The sequence below is a fragment of the Alosa sapidissima genome, chromosome 19 (assembly GCF_018492685.1).
Source record: "Alosa sapidissima isolate fAloSap1 chromosome 19, fAloSap1.pri, whole genome shotgun sequence".
In the NCBI taxonomy this organism is placed as follows: Eukaryota; Metazoa; Chordata; class Actinopteri; order Clupeiformes; family Clupeidae; genus Alosa; species Alosa sapidissima.
The window spans coordinates 17,306,172-17,323,965 of record NC_055975.1 but is presented as its reverse complement, the minus strand read 5'-3'; the positions used below and the strand labels follow the sequence as shown (position 1 = coordinate 17,323,965).

Sequence of the window (17,794 nt, the reverse complement as noted above, 5' to 3'; positions counted from 1 at the left end):
AAATAATAAAGTGACCGCTGCCTAATGAAAGCCTCGGTAGGATAATAGCGATGATTGGACATCTCCCTGTCAGGCTGCCGGAGAGACGGGCCAGGGAGACAGATATTATAGATGATGGACAACACAAATGGCATTACTGCCTTCCCCTCTACAGAAGTATTCTCACTCCATCTCTCTTTTTTACTCTCTCTCTCTCTCTCTCTCTCTCTCTCTCACACACACACACACACACACACACACCTTTCTGTTTTTCTGAGTAATGTACATGCTGGTCCACTGGCCTTTACATGTCCATTAGATCTATTAAAACTATATATGTCACCAACTATATATATATATATATATATATATAAACCATCACTGCACAGTAAAGCTGTAACCTTTAGCCTAAACCTTTTCAAATGCAAAAAGAATGCTAACAGCAACAAACACACACCGCAGACACACAGGCACACACACAGACACACAGACACACCACACACACACACACACACAAACACACACACACACACACACACACACACACACACAGATTGACTTTTCTGTCCTGTCTGCTCCTCTCCTTTAGCTTCACGCTTCAAATCTGCCGCAGCCCGCGCCTGTCACAAGTGGCTCTGTCAAGAGCAAACCGGTCAAACATGACGACACAGCCAAGCACCCCCGAGAATCTGCTGTGCTGTTTGTGTGTGTGTGTGTGTGTGTGTGTGTGTGTGTGTTTGTGTGTGTGTGTGTGTGTGTGTGCACACGCATACTTGGGTGATTATCTGCACATTTGCACTACATCCCCACACAGGAATGTGCATGCTTGTACATGTGTGTCTTCTCGTTCGTGGCTTTTGTGTTTTCTACCTGAATGCATACTCCTGCCATACTCCTCCTCACATACAGTTCTTGGCATGTCCAGAAAACTGTGCAGAGATGTAGCCCGGAGCCAGTGCAGAGAAACGTCAGCGTGGATGATGGAGGACGGTCAGAGATCGGTCAGGGATGGTCGGCCTCGGAGGCAGAGAGGCCCGGAGGGTCTGCAGGTAGCGGGAGCTGACTGGCCTTTTGTTCAAAGCACCAGCCAGGCGGCGCGTTCAGTGGAGCTACTGGCTGAAAAGGCCACTGCCTTGTCTCTCTAAATAAATGTTGAGTTCGACAAGCAAATAACACCAGAGGGACACCACTCTGATGTCATCTAGTGGACACACACACACACACACACACACACACACACACACACACATGCGCACACACACACACACACACACACACACACACACACACACACACACACACACCCATCCATACACAGGTTTGTAAAGAGCAGTCATTATTCTGGACCCCCCACTGAGGTTCCCTAGATACTACTGCCGGTTCAGGTGGCGTGTTCATTAATTATTTGCTACAGAAACAGCGAGAGTGAGTGACTGCAGTGGTTCTGAATTACGGAACTGTGAACATGACCCCCTGCGTGGTCACACACACAGACAGGAGAGAGTGCCTTCCGGCCACCTGCAGGGGGTCCCCATGTTTGAGTATGCACACACGCACACACACACACATGCACACACACACAAACACACAAACACACACACACACACACTTACACACATTTACAACAGCTAGCTGAGCACGTCAGTGGAGAGAAGATAGGATAACATGCATGTACTAATCGTAGCTCTACCAGAGGCATTTTTATGTGACGTGTCTGTGTATGATGAGAATTCAGTAAACTATATTTCTATTTCAAACTTCAGTGAAGATGTATTATAGCCTCAGCCTTCGAATCTGACACATCTATTGGCTAGAGAGTGTATGTATTCATGTGTGTGTGTGTGTGTGTGTGCGCGTGTGTGTTTTTGTCAGGAACTGAGTTTCATAAACATGTTTCATATACTTGGTCTACACAAGAGTAAGTTGTGTTTAACTTGTGTGTTACTTACACACCTGTCTTTGGGTGATGTGGATATTCAAGTGTGTAAGTGCTTATGAGAGTGTGTATCTACTATGTACTATGTGGTCTTTGTGTGTGTGTGTGTGTGTGTGTGTGTGTGTGTGTGTGTGTGTGTGTGTGTGTGCTCGTGTGTGCTGGGGTGCATTACAGCTGCAGCCTTCAAATACGACAGGGCTGACATGGTGCATTAATCCTGACTGCAGCGCCCAGCCGGCTTTACAAATGAAGGACACCCGCGGAAGAGAGGAGGCAGCGTTTCATCTCTCTTTTCATCCCCTCTTTTTTCATCCCCTCTTCCCCCTCTCCTCCTCCCGGCTGCGTCAGACTTCGCGTTTGATGGATGCACCCATCTGATGCATGGATATTGACGTGTGTGTCGGAACATGTGTGTCGATGCCGGTGTGTGTGAGATTATAAGACTTTGACCATGTGCCTATGACTGTGCCTGTGTGTGTGTGTGTGTGTGTGTCTGTGTCTGTGTGTGTGTGTGTGTTGTGTAGGTATGTGTCTTTATGGTACTGTATGTGAACAGTTGTGGCAAGTATGTATGCAGATGAGCAGTGATGTGAGATTGAATGTGTGTGACAGTAATTGAGTGTGTACCTGTAGGTGTGAGAGAAGTACACACACAAGCGTGTGTGTGTGTGTGGGGGGGGGGGGGGGCCTGTATGTGTGTATACTTGTCAAGAAACACATTTTTGTGTACGTGCAGCACAATAACCATGCACAAGTAAGCCGCAGTTTCTAACCCCTTCAAGACCCACAACACTTCTCCCGTGTTGCTGTGGCGACGTTGGAGCCCCGCCCTCTCCTCTCCTCCCGGCGCCCATACATCAGCGCGGCGTGGCAAACCAGCGAGAGCGCGCGGACAAGCCGATAAGCACGGCGGAGACAGCTCTATCTATCACTCCTCTTTAGGAGTGACGTTAAAGGCTGTTTCTGCAGAAAAACCTGCAGCACACAGGCCCCCAAGTCCTCCTTACTGTTGTCCCCCATGGAATAGTAATGAGATGGGGATGAAAGTTGAGTTGGAAGTGAAAGCAAACTTTGCAAAGGATTTTCTCCCCAAGTTTAAGGGCTATGCTAATTATGCTAATCTGTTCAGAAATTTGTTCCTAAATTTGTTCCTAACTGTTCTACAACACTAAAATTTCTTTTATGTTGTGTAACTGTACTGCGTGCTAAACTATTTGTCCTCATGACATTATTATGAAACTGACAAAAAAAACAGAAATTATGTCTTTAATTTTCATCTATATATGTGTCTAATATTGTCACTTCTTGCGCTGGCGGCGTCACTTAACACATTTAAAATCAAATCAAACCAAATCAGTTGCATTTGTTTCTTCAGATGTGGCGGTGAGGTTTTCGTCCAAGTGACTGTTGGACATGGAGGGTCCATGTGAGGGGACCATGGGCAGATCAATAGTGTCGACGTTTGTTGATGGCAGCCACAGTGATGCTCTGTCACTTGGCTGAGACGACAGCCAAGTCCCACGGGACTGAAATATTGAAGGAGACCATGCAGAAGTGGCCTGTACTCCAAACATATGTGTCTGTGGTGTGTGTGTGTTTCCAGAATAGCAGGTGATGGTATGAACATGTCTTTGAGAGGAGAGAGAGAGTATGGGCGCTTTAGGTGTTTTAGAGGAAATATGTCTCTGCCTGTGTGTGTTTTTCGTGTGTGTGTTCGTATCCGTGTATGTGTGTGTGGTGTGTGTGTGTGTGTGTGTGTGTGTGTGTGTGTGTGTGTGTGTGTGTGTGTCTGTGTGTGTGTGTGTGTGTGTGTCTGTGTGTGTGTGTGTGTGTGTGTGTGTGTGTGTGCAGAAAGGAGGGACCAGCAGTTCCGCTCCAGTGTCAGCTACAGTGATGGCAGATTCAGTGCAGGGTTCAGTCTGCTGCCCTTCCTCCTCCTCCTCCTCCTCTCCTCTTCCCAACTCCAGGATTAATTGAGCGCAAACAGCCTTGTGCCATAATGGAATGGAGAGGCTCCAGCTTCACACTGCATATATCTCACTGCCAGTTTCTTTCATTTTGTCTCTCTCACTCACTTTCTTTTCTCTCTCTCTCTCTCTCTCTCTCTCTTCCTCGCTCACTTTGTTTCTTCTCCCTCCTTCCCACCCTTCTGCCCTCCCTCCATCCTTTATGGAAGCACCATTATCCACCCGTTATTGCACAGGGCCATGCATTCTCACTCACTCCCACACTGACATCAGCTGCTGGCATTCAGCGAGAGAGAGAGAGAGAGAGAGAGAGAGAGAAGGAAAGGGAGAGGTTCTCAATTGAGTGCAGTCACCAATACAGGCAATGATATGGAGAGGGTGTGTGCATGTGTGTGCATGTGTGTCGGTGAAGTATTAGAAACATAACGTTTCTAGACATAAGGGCAGGACCTAGAGCTCTGGCACAGAAGACTAGCCGTGTGTTTATGTGTATTTGTATGAGAGACAGAGGGCAGGGGGAGGGGGGAGGGGGGGGGGGGGGGTCATACTGCTAGTGGTTATGGGTTTGTGGGCCCTTTTTTCTTCAGGGGATGGCTGTATAATGAGTCATAAGAGTGGGAACTGTGTGTGTGTGTGTGTGTGTGTGTGCGTGTGTGTGTGCGTGTGTCTGAGCATACACTGCACTGCGCATGTGTGTGTAACAGAATCTGTAATTGAAAAACAAGGGGGGGGGGGGGGGTGCATGCTAGAAAATTCCACAGGCCTCAAGCCGAGACGGACCCTTCTGAACCAAATCCACAAGTGGCCGAGTTACGTAATGCAGTAGCGCGTGTAATCATTAGACCGGGCCCGACACTCTAATGGACTAGAGGGGAAAGGGAAGGAATGTGATAAACGACCCTCTGACTTTGCAAAGGGACAATTATTAACACAGTGTTATGATGTACATGTGATGCCATTGCCATAACTTGTCAGGGACTATTAGCCATTACTGCAGTGGGTGAAGAGAGAGAGAAAGGGAGACAGAGAGAGGAAGGGGGAGGAGAGGAAGAAAGGGAGAGAAAGACAGAGAGAGAGAGAGAGAGAGAGAGAGAGAGAGAGAGAGAGAGAGAGAGAGAGAGAGAGAGAGAGAGAGAGAGAGAGAGAGAGAGACTGGTTAGTTTTATGATTCAGGGACAACCTTCTTGTGAGACCAATGTAGGCCCACGAGCAAGTGTAATAAGGTTTGGGAGAGGAAAAAGAAGGGAGGGAGAGAGGGAAAGAGAGAGAGAGAGAGTGAGAGAGAGAGGGAGAGAGAGAGAGAGAGGGGGGAGTACAAGAGAAGAAAAGTATCTGATGGCATTGAGGAATCTCTCATGGTTTCAAACAGCTTTTGCAATCAGATGAGAAAATTGATTTGTATTGGATTTTTCTGGCTTCCCAAACATATTGCTGGACTCATATTTTCAGGGATTTTGAAAATGTAGTTCATAATTTTGGACAACATTTGTCAAGACCGACAATCGATGCAACCAATTAGACGGAGGTGCAGAGCCTATTCTTTTTTATTCATCGTTAGAAACTGTCTGTGACAGGTCTATTTACAAAATTATACCTTGGTGTGACAGACCAAAAACACCACTCACTTTGACACAAGCTTGTAGCAAACATCATTACATAACACAGCAATATAGGATTTTGGCAATGTTCCGACTGGGGAGCCCCAGGGGTTTCACTGTACTTGTCAAAAGTCACAACATTGCTTGATCCCTTTTTCCCAAAACAGGTCTGCTTCTCTCCCAAGCTCCTTCCTGCCCTCCTCTCTCCTTTCTTCCCCCCTCTCTGTGAATCTCTTACTCTGCACTAATCAACATTTTAACCTACAACTTCACTTCTTTCTCTTTCTAGCTGTAGTTCCTCTGTTTCTCTCTCTCTCCCTTGTATCTGACATACTCACTCTTTCTAATCCTCTCTCTCTCTCTCTCTTTCTCTTCCTCAATCCACAGTTAAGTTTAACTTTGGACAGTAAGCCTCTTTCTCTGAGCCAGATGCTGGCCAGTCATAACAACCCATGACCCTCTGAGCTAGACAAACAATACACTCTTGTTTTGGGGCATTTCCTGTTGTCTGCACATTACAAAGCAATTGAAAGAAAGGACAATTAGATCTTCCTTTTAAAAAAGCATTAACCGTCCTTCAATCATACCCATGAACTCTCTCTCTCTCTCTCTCTCTCTCACACACACACACACACACACACACACACACACACACACACACAGAAAGAGAGAGAGAGAGAGACCACACAGAGTCAGGGTTAAAAGGGACCACATACTAACCACACTTCATATTCATTCTCTGCCTTTGTCGCTCAAGCTGTCACTCCCCCCCCCCTCCCGTCTTTCGCTTAAAGCGTTCCCCACGACCGAGGCAAAATGGCAAATGAGAAGGGGGAAAAAAAAAAACCCTGACGGCTCCGCAGAGTTTGGTAAACAATTTCATTCCCAACCGGCGGCAGGACCTCCGCTGGCGACCTCAATCAGAGACGGAGCTAATATCTCCTCTTCTGCCGAGTGAAGAGCCTCCTCCGCGCTCAACAGCCGGTCTCTCTGCTTCACTGTGTGCCGCTCTGGGTCACTCTACAGCTCCATCGGAGCCTTCACTCGCATCACTCCAGTAACAGAGCATACTTCACTACCTACCCAGCTAACCTTAGCGTTGAAGAGGCTCCCCTGTATTATCTCGCTTCGCCGACTCTAACTAGGCAAGGGCCAGTGCCTATAACGGCTCATCTCACAATGCTAATGTGAATTTGTGGATCCGACCCCATGGTTCAGATCCACTTTCTCGGTCTTGGTTTCGTGTTCAAGGCTACAAGTTTCACCATAATCCTGCTAACAGACAGACAGACAAACAAACCGGGAGGATAACCTCCTTGGTGGAAGTAACATGGCCATGAACAATGCAGGGATGCAAAAACAGACTGAAGCACGATATGTTCGACATTCTGAAGGGGATGGTCTGAGAAATATTGAGATTCCCTGAACAGATGAGACAATAACATACACTAGTAGCACAACAGTGCTGGCTTCCTCCATCGATTTCTATTCCCATATTAAGCATGTGACCCTATGAGTCCATTGCAGAAACAAGGGTTTAGCTTTGGAGTAGTAGAAGTAAAGCAAAGACGAGCTGTTAAAAGAGAGGCCGTGCTTTAGCAAGGAGAACCTTTTCTATTTCCTTTCATAAGGATTCAGTGTGTTAAAAGAGAGGCTGTGCTTTAGCAAGGAGAACCTTTTCTATTTCCTTTCATAAGGATTCAGTGTGTTAAAAGAGAGGCTGTGCTTTAGCAAGGAGAACCTTTTCTATTTCCTTTCATAAGGATTCAGTGTGTTAAAAGAGAGGCTGTGCTTTAGCAAGGAGAACCTTTTCTATTTCCTTTCATAAGGATTCAGTGTGTTAAAAGAGAGGCTGTGCTTTAGCAAGGAGAACCTTTTTTATTTCCTTTCATAAGGATTCAGTGTGTTAAAAGAGAGGCTGTGCTTTAGCAAGGAGAACCTTTTTTATTTCCTTTCATAAGGATTCAGTGTGTTAAAAGAGAGGCTGTGCTTTAGCAAGGAGAACCTTTTTTATTTCCTTTCATAAGGATTCAGTGTGTTAAAAGAGAGGCTGTGCTTTAGCAAGGAGAACCTTTTTTATTTCCTTTCATAAGGATTCAGTGTGTTAAAAGAGAGGCTGTACTTTAGCAAGGAGAACCTTTTTTATTTCCTTTCATAAGGATTCAGTGTGTTAAAAGAGAGGCTGTACTTTAGCAAGGAGAACCTTTTTTATTTCCTTTCATAAGGATTCAGTGTGTTAAAAGGAGTGTCCAAGAGGTTTCTCATGCAGGCGGAAGGTTAATTTCTTCACATGTCAAGACATACAAAGAGATCGAAATTAAATTAGTGGGAAACGTAATTTCGATCTCTTTGTATGTCTTGACATGTGAAGAAATTGACAATAAAGCAGACTTTGACTTTGACTTTTGACTTTGACTTAAGAAATATGATGAAAGCCTTTAGACACAGAACAGTGACGGGGCAGCATCACTCAGGCCTGGACTTTTCTGCCCAGCGCAAATAGACTTTCTAACCCCTTTTGTCTGCAGGGAGTGCAATTTATGTGGCCAGCACTTCTGGTGACACTGAGAGGGCATTGTGGGAGAACTGCAATGCTCATCTCGCCGCCGTAGCATAGCGTAGCGTCTCCCGCCACTTACTTTGAGCTGGAGGTCAAGCTGACAATGATGACCTGCACATTCTCCTCTCTCACAAAACCATTTTTGTGTGAAGTCCTTTTTGTGTGTGAGTGTGTGTGTGGTTGAGGAGAGGTTAGTAAGCCCCAGGCTCCTGTTGGTATTTATGTGTTCATTCTACAGGATGGTGCTACATCTGACAGTAGGCCCCTATGCCAGAGAAGACCGCCATTGAGCTCAACGGTCCATCGAACTGAAAGCCAACCAAACACTCTCATCAGAGATACTGAACATGTTAATCAAATACTTCATTGAAAAATGAATGAATAGATATATACATGAAGAAATTCCTGTCAAATTAATTGATTCCGCAGTAGGTATAGAAAGAGTTTTTTCTAAGAAAAATGTCTTTCCCTCAGCTTGTGCTCTCCTCACAAGGACTCAAGGTTTGCCAAGGTTCCCCTCACTTCAGATCCAATACTGACTGCTCTCTGGCGATTGCACAAACGTACTTGGCAAAAGTGGTAGCAGCAGTGGCACTGCAACAAGCACAAGGTGAAAACAAACTGTGGCCACTTATCCTGTCCGCCGCCATTTTGTGTCCACAGTCCCCCCGAAAAGAAGCTCACAGAATGCCAAGGCGAGGTTAAGGTAGAGACAAGCTTATCACAAAAAGCAGTGGTTACCAAGTTCGCAGCTTTGTAAAGGGAAAGCAAAAAGGGGAAGCAGAGGGGCTGATAAAGGCATTATCATGGACTGGGGAGAGCTTAAATGTCAACCTTTTCAAAATCCAATTGAAAGGGGGGAAAAAAGTGTTCCTTTTCATGTCAAGAAACAGAAAAAAACCTCGTTGACATTTGGCCCCCAACCGCAACGTAAAGGATGTTACGTGTCAGAGTGTGTGAGTGCGTCTGCTGAGTGCACAGAACACACAAGTCATACACACACACACACACACACACACACACACACACACACACACACACACACACACACATAGTATTTCTCTTAGCCCGCCTGCCATTCATATAGGACCTAGTAGGAAGAGAAACTGCACTCCCTCCAGGAGGTTGAAAGCGATGTAAAGCGTCCACATGAGAAAAGCACAAGAGCAGGCTATGCTGCCTTTACAACAAGGTTACAATCAAGACAGCAGTCCATACAGCATGAGCCCGATATACAGAGACGCCCCCCCCCCCCTTTGACTCTTTCATTATTATATGGTATATATTGTGCATATGATACAAAGGTAAACTGCATGAAGTTAGATTTTCATGTTAACTGAGGCTCCCCAGTGAATAGAAGCATATGGTGAATCAGTCCATCCTTCTGTTCTGCGCTTTATTTGTGCCATATACAGTAGTTGATGTGTGGCCTGCTTTCGGCATCGACTGGACGGTGTCACCGCAGTCAACCCCGAGGTCTGCTCCGAGACCTCCCAGCATTAACACACACACACACACACACACACACACACACACACACTTACACAACATACACACACCATCACCCCCAGGATGCATCCAGCCAGTGGCCTGAAAACTTCTGCCTCACTGGAGATGCCAATACCATGAATGGTGTGAACTGCATGATGGCCACCAGGGGCCCCTACCCTGTGTGTGTGTGTGTGTGTGTGTGTGTGTGTGTGTGTGTGTGTGTGTGTGTGTGTGTGTGTGTGTGTGTGTGTGTATGTGTGTGAGAGAGAGAGAATGTGGCTGCTAATTATTGGGAAAAAGGCCAACCCATTATTGGCAATTTGATTCGATTGTCTTTGTGGCACACACAAAGGACAAAGCACTGGCCTCCTCTCCTCTTCTCTCCCTAGACATCCCTACATTCCAGGGATGACATGTAGAGCACTGGGCTGAGGCTGGATTGCTGTGACTAGGTCACAGTGTGTGTGTGTGTGTGTGTGTGTGTGTGTGTGTGTGTATGTGTGTGTGTGTGTGTGTGTGTGTGTGTGTGTGTGTGTGTGTGTGTGTGTGTGTGTGTGTGTGGACATGTGAAAAACAGAAAGAGAAGGACAAAAACAGGCAACCCAAGAGACAAAGAGGACAAAGGAGAGGTGTGTGAGAGAGAAAAAAGGAGGGAAAGAGAAAAGGAGAGAGGGAGCGAGGGAGGAGGGAGGGATGCCACTAGACTATAGATGGCAGCTTTGTAACCAGATAATTGCAGAGTAAGTTCCAAAAGAGCCATGGTGTCTCCATACCCTTTAATGTCGATAAGGTGCAAAACCACATGCAAGCTTTGCAGGTTCAGCCACACAAACACACGCCCACACACACACACACACACACACACCCACGTGATAGCAGAAAAAGACACCAAATGGCACCAAGCTCATCAGTGACAACCTGTAATTTACAGACAGAACACAACGTCCACACCGCCACAATCGCTAACCCTGCTAATTGGTCACGTGGTCGCCGTGGTGACAGATGTGGACTGCAGGATGTTGCTGAACAATTGGACTAAAGAGGCAAACAAATCAAACTTCATTTTCTAGCCGGTTGCTTTCTGAGGAAAACCCACTAATAACGGTTCAGCTCTCCCCAAGCAGGGAGTTCCAGTAATCGGGTGACAGAATTAATAACGATGATGGCATCACTAATTTCCTGCCTACAAGGAGGGAGGGGATAATGGAGAGAAGAGTATGAGGAGGAAGAGGAGGAGGTAGAAAAAGTAAAAGATGAAGGAGAAGAAAAATAAGAAAAGGTAAAGAGGCATGAGAGCAAGATATGATTAGAAAGCAAAGAGAGAGAGAGAGAGAGAGAGAGAGAGACAGAGAGAGACAGAGAGAGAGAGAAAGTATATAAATGCTGTCACTATATTAACTGACGATACTCTATTGTGCTCAGCCAGAAAGAAACAGACATAGATCCACCATTATTCTTCAGTGCTCAAGGGCATGAGGGAAACACATATAAATTCATATTGATGAACTGGATGTCCCAGCACAGGATGAAACTGCCAGTCTCAAGCAGGTGAATTGAAATGGCTATCTTTGAACATTAATGGACCCTTGGATATCCCTATACACCTTTGCTGATCTCTCAGCCCTATACAAAACACCTGGACAATCCTGGTTCTGACAATCAAACCTGTGAGGGCCATACTTGTGTGAGCCTATTGTTTCTTACAAAGTGTTTCTTGAAAATGTATGTGTAAAAATATCACATGGACATGCTAACACCTGCGTTGCTGATCTAATTGATATGCTGCTGACATAGTCTCCTCATAACCAGAGGTCACACACGACTGAAGACGAGAATAGGCCATCATACACTGCACCTTTAAAAGGGCTCATATTTAAACATCAAACATTTTCCCTAAATCCTTTTGGGCATTCCATTCCTGGGATTGGCTCACCCCCCTCCCCTCCTCTCCTCTCCTCTCCATGCTCCTCTCCAGAAAACAGGACGTTATTCAGTCAAGGGAGACTTCAGGAGTGCACAAAGGAAACATGTTGTTTTTGGCATGAACAATCTTTCTTTCTTTCTCTAGCTCTTTCTTCCCTTCTTTCTCATTCTCCTGCTTTCTTCTTCTCCCCCACTCTTTCCTTTCTGTTTCTCTCTCTCTCTCTCTCTCACTCAGCAAAACTCCCTTGCTTTCTTCCTCTTTCTCTCTCTCTCTCTCTCTCTCTCTCTCTCTCTCCTCTCCACACAACGGGGCCTGCAATTAGCATGGCCGACTCCCCAGAACAAATACTCGGTCCTGAGCGGCTGCCAGTGGCGGAGAGAGACGGCTTTGCAGAAGGAATGCGCGGCATTTCCTTTACTGTGCTTTCACCCGAGCTGGGCTAGAGAAACCAACGCTCACAGCGAGGGAGCAAAACTTCCTGCTTCTCCCCCTGAACTCACCCTCCCTCTCTCACCCCCCCCCCCTCTCTCTCTCCCACCCTCGCTCACTCAATGTTTCTGTAACTTGTGAGAATTTACCGGAAAGAGACAATAGTTCACCTCTTACTGCGCTCTGTGCCTTTCATGCTCATTGTTGTGTGTGATTCGTGGACGCAAGATCTTTGATAATCACGTCTAAACTTCCAAGCATCTGTCTAAATCAGGGGGCGGGAGACAGCACAGGGAGAGAGGGAGGGGGGGTATTATCTGGTTACGGCATTACCCCAAACCAGGGGTCAGAGGGGCTAAACTGGGTCACTGTCCCCCTTTTCTGCCCCTCTTTCGTCTCCATGTTAAATTTAAAAGCAGTCCTTCTCAAGTGGCTACAGGAGTCTCCCATGGAACTCTCCCTGCTTCTTTAGCGGCTACGTCTAAACCGCTAGCAAACAAAACAGCGACCCAGTCTGCCGGCTCCAGAGGCCATCATTAAACTGCATGTCAAGATGGCCAGAGAGTCTTGGCCAAGGTCAAAGCCATATCAGTCCATCTCTCTGACATGATTACCCCCGAAAATAACAGCAGTGTTTATATGATTTGTAGAGGACCAAAAAGACTGCTGAGTACATGATTGCTAATATGCCAACTATATTAAAAACTACTAAGAGGCTATTAATACGTTTCCTTATGTTCATTATTCTCTTAACTACTGTAATTAACTATTTAACTAAATCCACAGTCCACATTACACAATGCATAACCACTACCCTAAACCTAACCCTAGCCAAGAGAGCTGATATGGTAGAATGTGAGACAGAATTCAATGCCATTCCTAGTGTACAAGACTCTACTTGGCAATGTTTGACTTGAAATGCAACATTTCTTCACTGTTCATCCACTGACCCTTGAGCCCCCAAAATATATCTGCAACCAATGAGTCAGCTATTTATGGAGGGCTTTCTTTATTGTCTGTGCCATATTTCTTTGTTTAACACAAATATGGTAAGAAACAACAAACTCTTATCATGGACCCATGGTTAAATATTGACTACTCCATCTTTCTGCTGTAAACTACAGTTATTTTAAGAGTAGTCCCAAGAGCCAAGCTGGATTTGAACAACAAGGAGAACTCTACAGTCAAGGGTCTGTATTTGGTGTTCCCCCTCCCCCATCTCTCCTTCAGTACAGTTCCACAAATGACAAAGTTTTATTACTCTGATATATCTGTTTTAAACAAGACTCCCCTGAGATGGTGTTACCATTCAGTTTTTATTGTGGATTGATTTCTTGTAGGGGGGTGGGAGGGGGGGGGTATTATGAGCGTCATTACATGTAAAGCTGTCGGTGCAGTGCTGAGAAATGGCGTTATCAATCTCCCCTCGCATCCTTCCCTTCCCCAAGATCAGACGTCTCCTGTCAGCCGATGGTAGCCACTGGGATCTCCGAGGTCAATGAACCAATCAAAATACAGTCCTATCTCTTCCCCTGCTACCTGCCATTGATTGGGTATGCCTGTTTTTTTCTTTCCCCTGAAGGTTTTTACGATTTTAACCAAAGAGCACTTCACCTCTTGTCCCTATTCAGCTAATTTTCACTGTCAGTATTGCAATATGCACTTCACCTAGACCAGTCAAGCTCTGCTTTCCCTGTAATTGAGTTTAAGGGAGGAAATGGTATCTCTTTTCTTAATGTGACGGGGGCACAACTGTCGATGGTTCCGAGAGAGCCCGCTCTCAACGGGAGCAGAGGGATCAGTCTGATGACTCACGACAGTAATATGTTTCTTATGTAAATGATAACAATGGAAAGCATGCTGGTACCACCACACTGGAATGTGCTCCCCCTTGGCCCCTGAACCCCCCCCCCGCCCCCCCCCCAACACACACACACACCACCCACTCCTCCACTCCTTCCACAGGGCCAGCTCCTCATTTCCCCCCTCTTCATGCGTAACACAAACAGATGCATGAGAGATACACAGAGAAAGGAAAACACGCCGCCTTTATATAACTGCCAAAAGAATGAATCGCTTGCAGACACAAGGCACAGGCTATTTTGATATGCCACAGCTCAGTCTCTTTGACTGTATCCTACACACATGCACACGCACACACACACAGACACAGACACAGACACACGCACACGCACACGCACACGCACACGCACACGCACACGCACACAAAAGAGTCACATCACATATGGACTTGGGGGCTAATTAGGAGAAGCACCAACAATTGATGCAGAGTGGTAATCTGAGGACATTTTGAAAGAATGAAACGTAGCTTTGAAGAAATCACAGCTTTGAGGTTTCAGGGCATGCTGTTATGGTAGACCCACAGGGAACAGACAAGGTTGATATATGGTGGCAACCCACCAGCTCCAACCACCATTCATTATCACGAGCAGGAGATCAACCGCTGTTGGAGATGTGCCATGCCTATGTTTGGAACTCTCCTTATCGTCAGATAGCATTTAGCCTGTTTACTGAATCCACTGGGAAGAACTTGTTGCTTACAAAGCTCACGAGTTTGTTAATGGAGAAAGCAAACCTCTGGGGATTTTAAAGGGAATCCTGCTGATTTCTGGCCATACAATCCCCCTTCCCACTTGTTCACAAATGCGTGGAGGTCAGTTGCTAGCCTGAACTCTTCTGTAATGATACACATGAGAACTCTGTTGTCTTGTGAATTCCTTTTAGAGTCTCATTATGATCATTTCTTTCAGCAAAATTACATCCGCCGGTGGGAAACCAGTGGCATACTCTAGGCCAGCAGAGCTGGTAATGAGCCCAAATGGTTCTCCAGTGGTTTGGTTGTACAAACAGACATGAGCAGGCCACAGTCCTACCATTAACATCTGATAAATCTTCAATTAATGTATTCATAAGGACAGTTATAGTCAAATAGAGTTAATATGGTCAAATACATTATTTGGGCTTCACATTCCCCATTTTCACATGTCATTGTATCCTGTGGTAAGAGATATAAAAATGCTCTCAGAAATAAGCTCTTTGTGTTTATTTGAATCCGAGTGAGTGTTGTATCATGTAATTCTAAAGATTTGTCAGGGTTTCCTCTATAAAAAGACATGACCTCAAACTTTAGAATAACATTTGCTGTAACAACAACAGCAGTGGCACTAGCAGCACTCTGACTCCCATTTCCCCCTACTAAAAGGATCCCACGTGCAAGAATTCCAACACACATGCAGCAGCATACCGCGCAGAGGCACAAAAAAGCACAGATGACATCGTCCTGGCAAAACAAAAAAAAAGGGGGGGGGGTGCAGAAACCCAAGAGGAATTTCCAGTCAAAACTATGCAAGAACAAACAGCTCTGCAGACAAAACACGAACACAAGGGGGGAGGAGACCGCCACGGAAGAGGAGCACTCCTCGTGTTCCCAAACCTCCAAACACACACACACACACACACACACACACACACACACACCTGCCCCAATAAAACAACCAGGGCCATCAGGCTAGTTGCTAGGATGCTGTTGCGATAACAAGCTCATATTTTTGTTCTTAATTGCGAGGGAGGCGGCAGCGCCCCTATGAACACACAGCAACTGCACGCACACACGCACACGCACACACACACGCACACGAGCGACGCACGCGAGCAAACGCAGAGTAGGCACATATCCACCCCAGGAGTGCATTCCTCAACGGCACGTTGGCGCACTGATAGGCCTATTAGGGAGCTTATCAGGCCCCGACAAATCAACCTGTTTGTTAGTTCTGTCACAGACATACTGAAGGAAGTCTTCACATAAACAACAGAGACGAAACCAAAAAGAAAGAACACAAATACAACCAACGCCAAACATGCCAATCCCCTTTCAATGTCTCCCGGAGAGAAAAAAAAAGGACGAGAAAAACATCAAAATGAGAAGATAAAAATGTACTGCCCTCAGGGAATTTTCACGCGTGCATTTGAAAGGGCAGCTAGACTGAATGTTAAGTATGCAGAGCGAAAACAGGAAGCTTTACACACACACACACACACACACACACACACACACACACACACACACACACACACACACACACACACAGACACACACAGACACACACACACACAGACACACACGAGTTGCAGCAGGTGATAATGGTGTGTATCTTATACACACCCACACACACACATACACACACACGTAAATGTCATTTATTACGAACAAAATTATCACAGGAACCGAAATTTAATCACTTACAAGGCCATACTGCTCTTGACTGATACTTCAAATGGGTTAATCTTCCTGATTAATCTCTGAATATGTATAAATTAGTAAAGAGGCTCTGCATCAATTAGCAAAGTTAATGATTAATTAAAAATGCCCTCAGGTTTGGCTAATGTATGTGCCATATGCTTAGGAAGATGATAAACAAAGATAGCAGCCTTAACACAAAAGTTTTTGAGAGAGAATCAGAACAGAACAACATACAGGCAGCACCAACTTGGCCCTTCCCACCTGCCTAAAAGCCGCCTGTCACTCAGGCAAAATGAATCGACATCTGAGAGGCTGATAACAGCATAGCTGCTCGCACACACGCATACACGCACACACACACACACACACACACACACACACACACACACACAGACGCATTCAGGGTGTGAAAAATGAATGGTTTTTTAGTTGGGGCTTGCGTAATCAGTACATGGTAGAGAAGCCTCGGCCAGAGTTTCAGTCAGACATGACCACACATGCACCGTCTGAGTCCCCAGACAAACATTGGAGAGAAACACGGGAAGAGGAGGGAACAGGAGCAAAAGAAAGACATAGAAGAGAGAGAGAGAGAGAGAGAGAGAGAGAGAGGGATAGAGAGAGAGAGAGGGAGAGAGAGAGAGAGAGAGGGATAGGAGAGGAAGGGTAGAGGAGGGAGATGCATACCTTCAATCTTCTTCAGGGCTGTCTGACAGGTATCCTGGCTGGGGAACTCGAATGGGTTATTGCACGTCCGCAGGCTATCGCATTCGCACTTCCCATCGATGATGTTGCAGCCGGTGACCAGGTTTTCGTTGCACGGCTCGAATCCCAGTAGCTGGTCGTCGTCCCAGTTTTCATCTGAGCCATTGGGGAAGGAGACAAGACAGGATGTCACATGAGAGAGATATCACTTTTAGGTCCCACCATAAATAAACCCCAACAGACAGGGAGTCATTCCACGTTTGTACATGTACCAAGGCCTGCTTGTCTGATTACAGGCCTCTGGTAATATTTTCACACACAAATTTAATAAATCCTGCTTCCCCCTGGGAGGCTAGATAATTACGATATGCATATGTTCCAACAAATCCCGCAGGTGGACTTCTGTGTTATGTTCACGTTCATTTTTCACAGCTAATTCCCTGCAATAGGAGTCCACTGACAATGAATTAAAGTGACCAAAGCTTGTATTATTTCCACTAATCCAGGAATCCAAACAGTAAAACCTTTGTTTTTGGATTGATCTGTATGTTGGTCACTGCTGTGCTGGTGGTGGTCATGAAGCATGAAGCACTGGTCATGAAGCATTGGTTGCAGTGTAGTGTAGTCCATTTGTTCATTTCACTTTTTACACTAAGCAATCAAAGGGGACCTCATTAAATACACCTCAGCACCGTGGTGCATTACAAGAGGCTTCATTACAGCGGCGAGGTCAAAGTGCACTGAACGGAAAGGCTGACTGTCTCAGCAATTATTTTTTCCAGGAACACTATCCAACAAAAAAAAAAAACCCGACGGCTGGTGTGAAAGAGACAAACAAACAAAAATCTTGCGATTGGCACCCCAGTCCACCACTCCTGGCCAACTACTAAAGATGACTCCATGCTGCATTCCTCGTTCTTGTACTTGTCCACCCAACCCCCCCCCCC

At 45.9% G+C, this 17,794-nt stretch overlaps 1 protein-coding gene across 1 annotated transcript in view; it reads right to left on the bottom strand.

Annotated features, from left to right (window-relative positions):
* Positions 1-17,794, bottom strand: part of crim1 (cysteine rich transmembrane BMP regulator 1 (chordin-like)) — a 106,462-nt gene that overhangs the window by 78,814 nt on the left and 9,854 nt on the right. Inside the window, exon 2 of the mRNA XM_042073165.1 lies at positions 16,830-17,003. Within this exon, the coding sequence (XP_041929099.1) occupies positions 16,830-17,003 (174 nt within the window). The remainder of the gene's footprint in view (positions 1-16,829; positions 17,004-17,794) is intronic.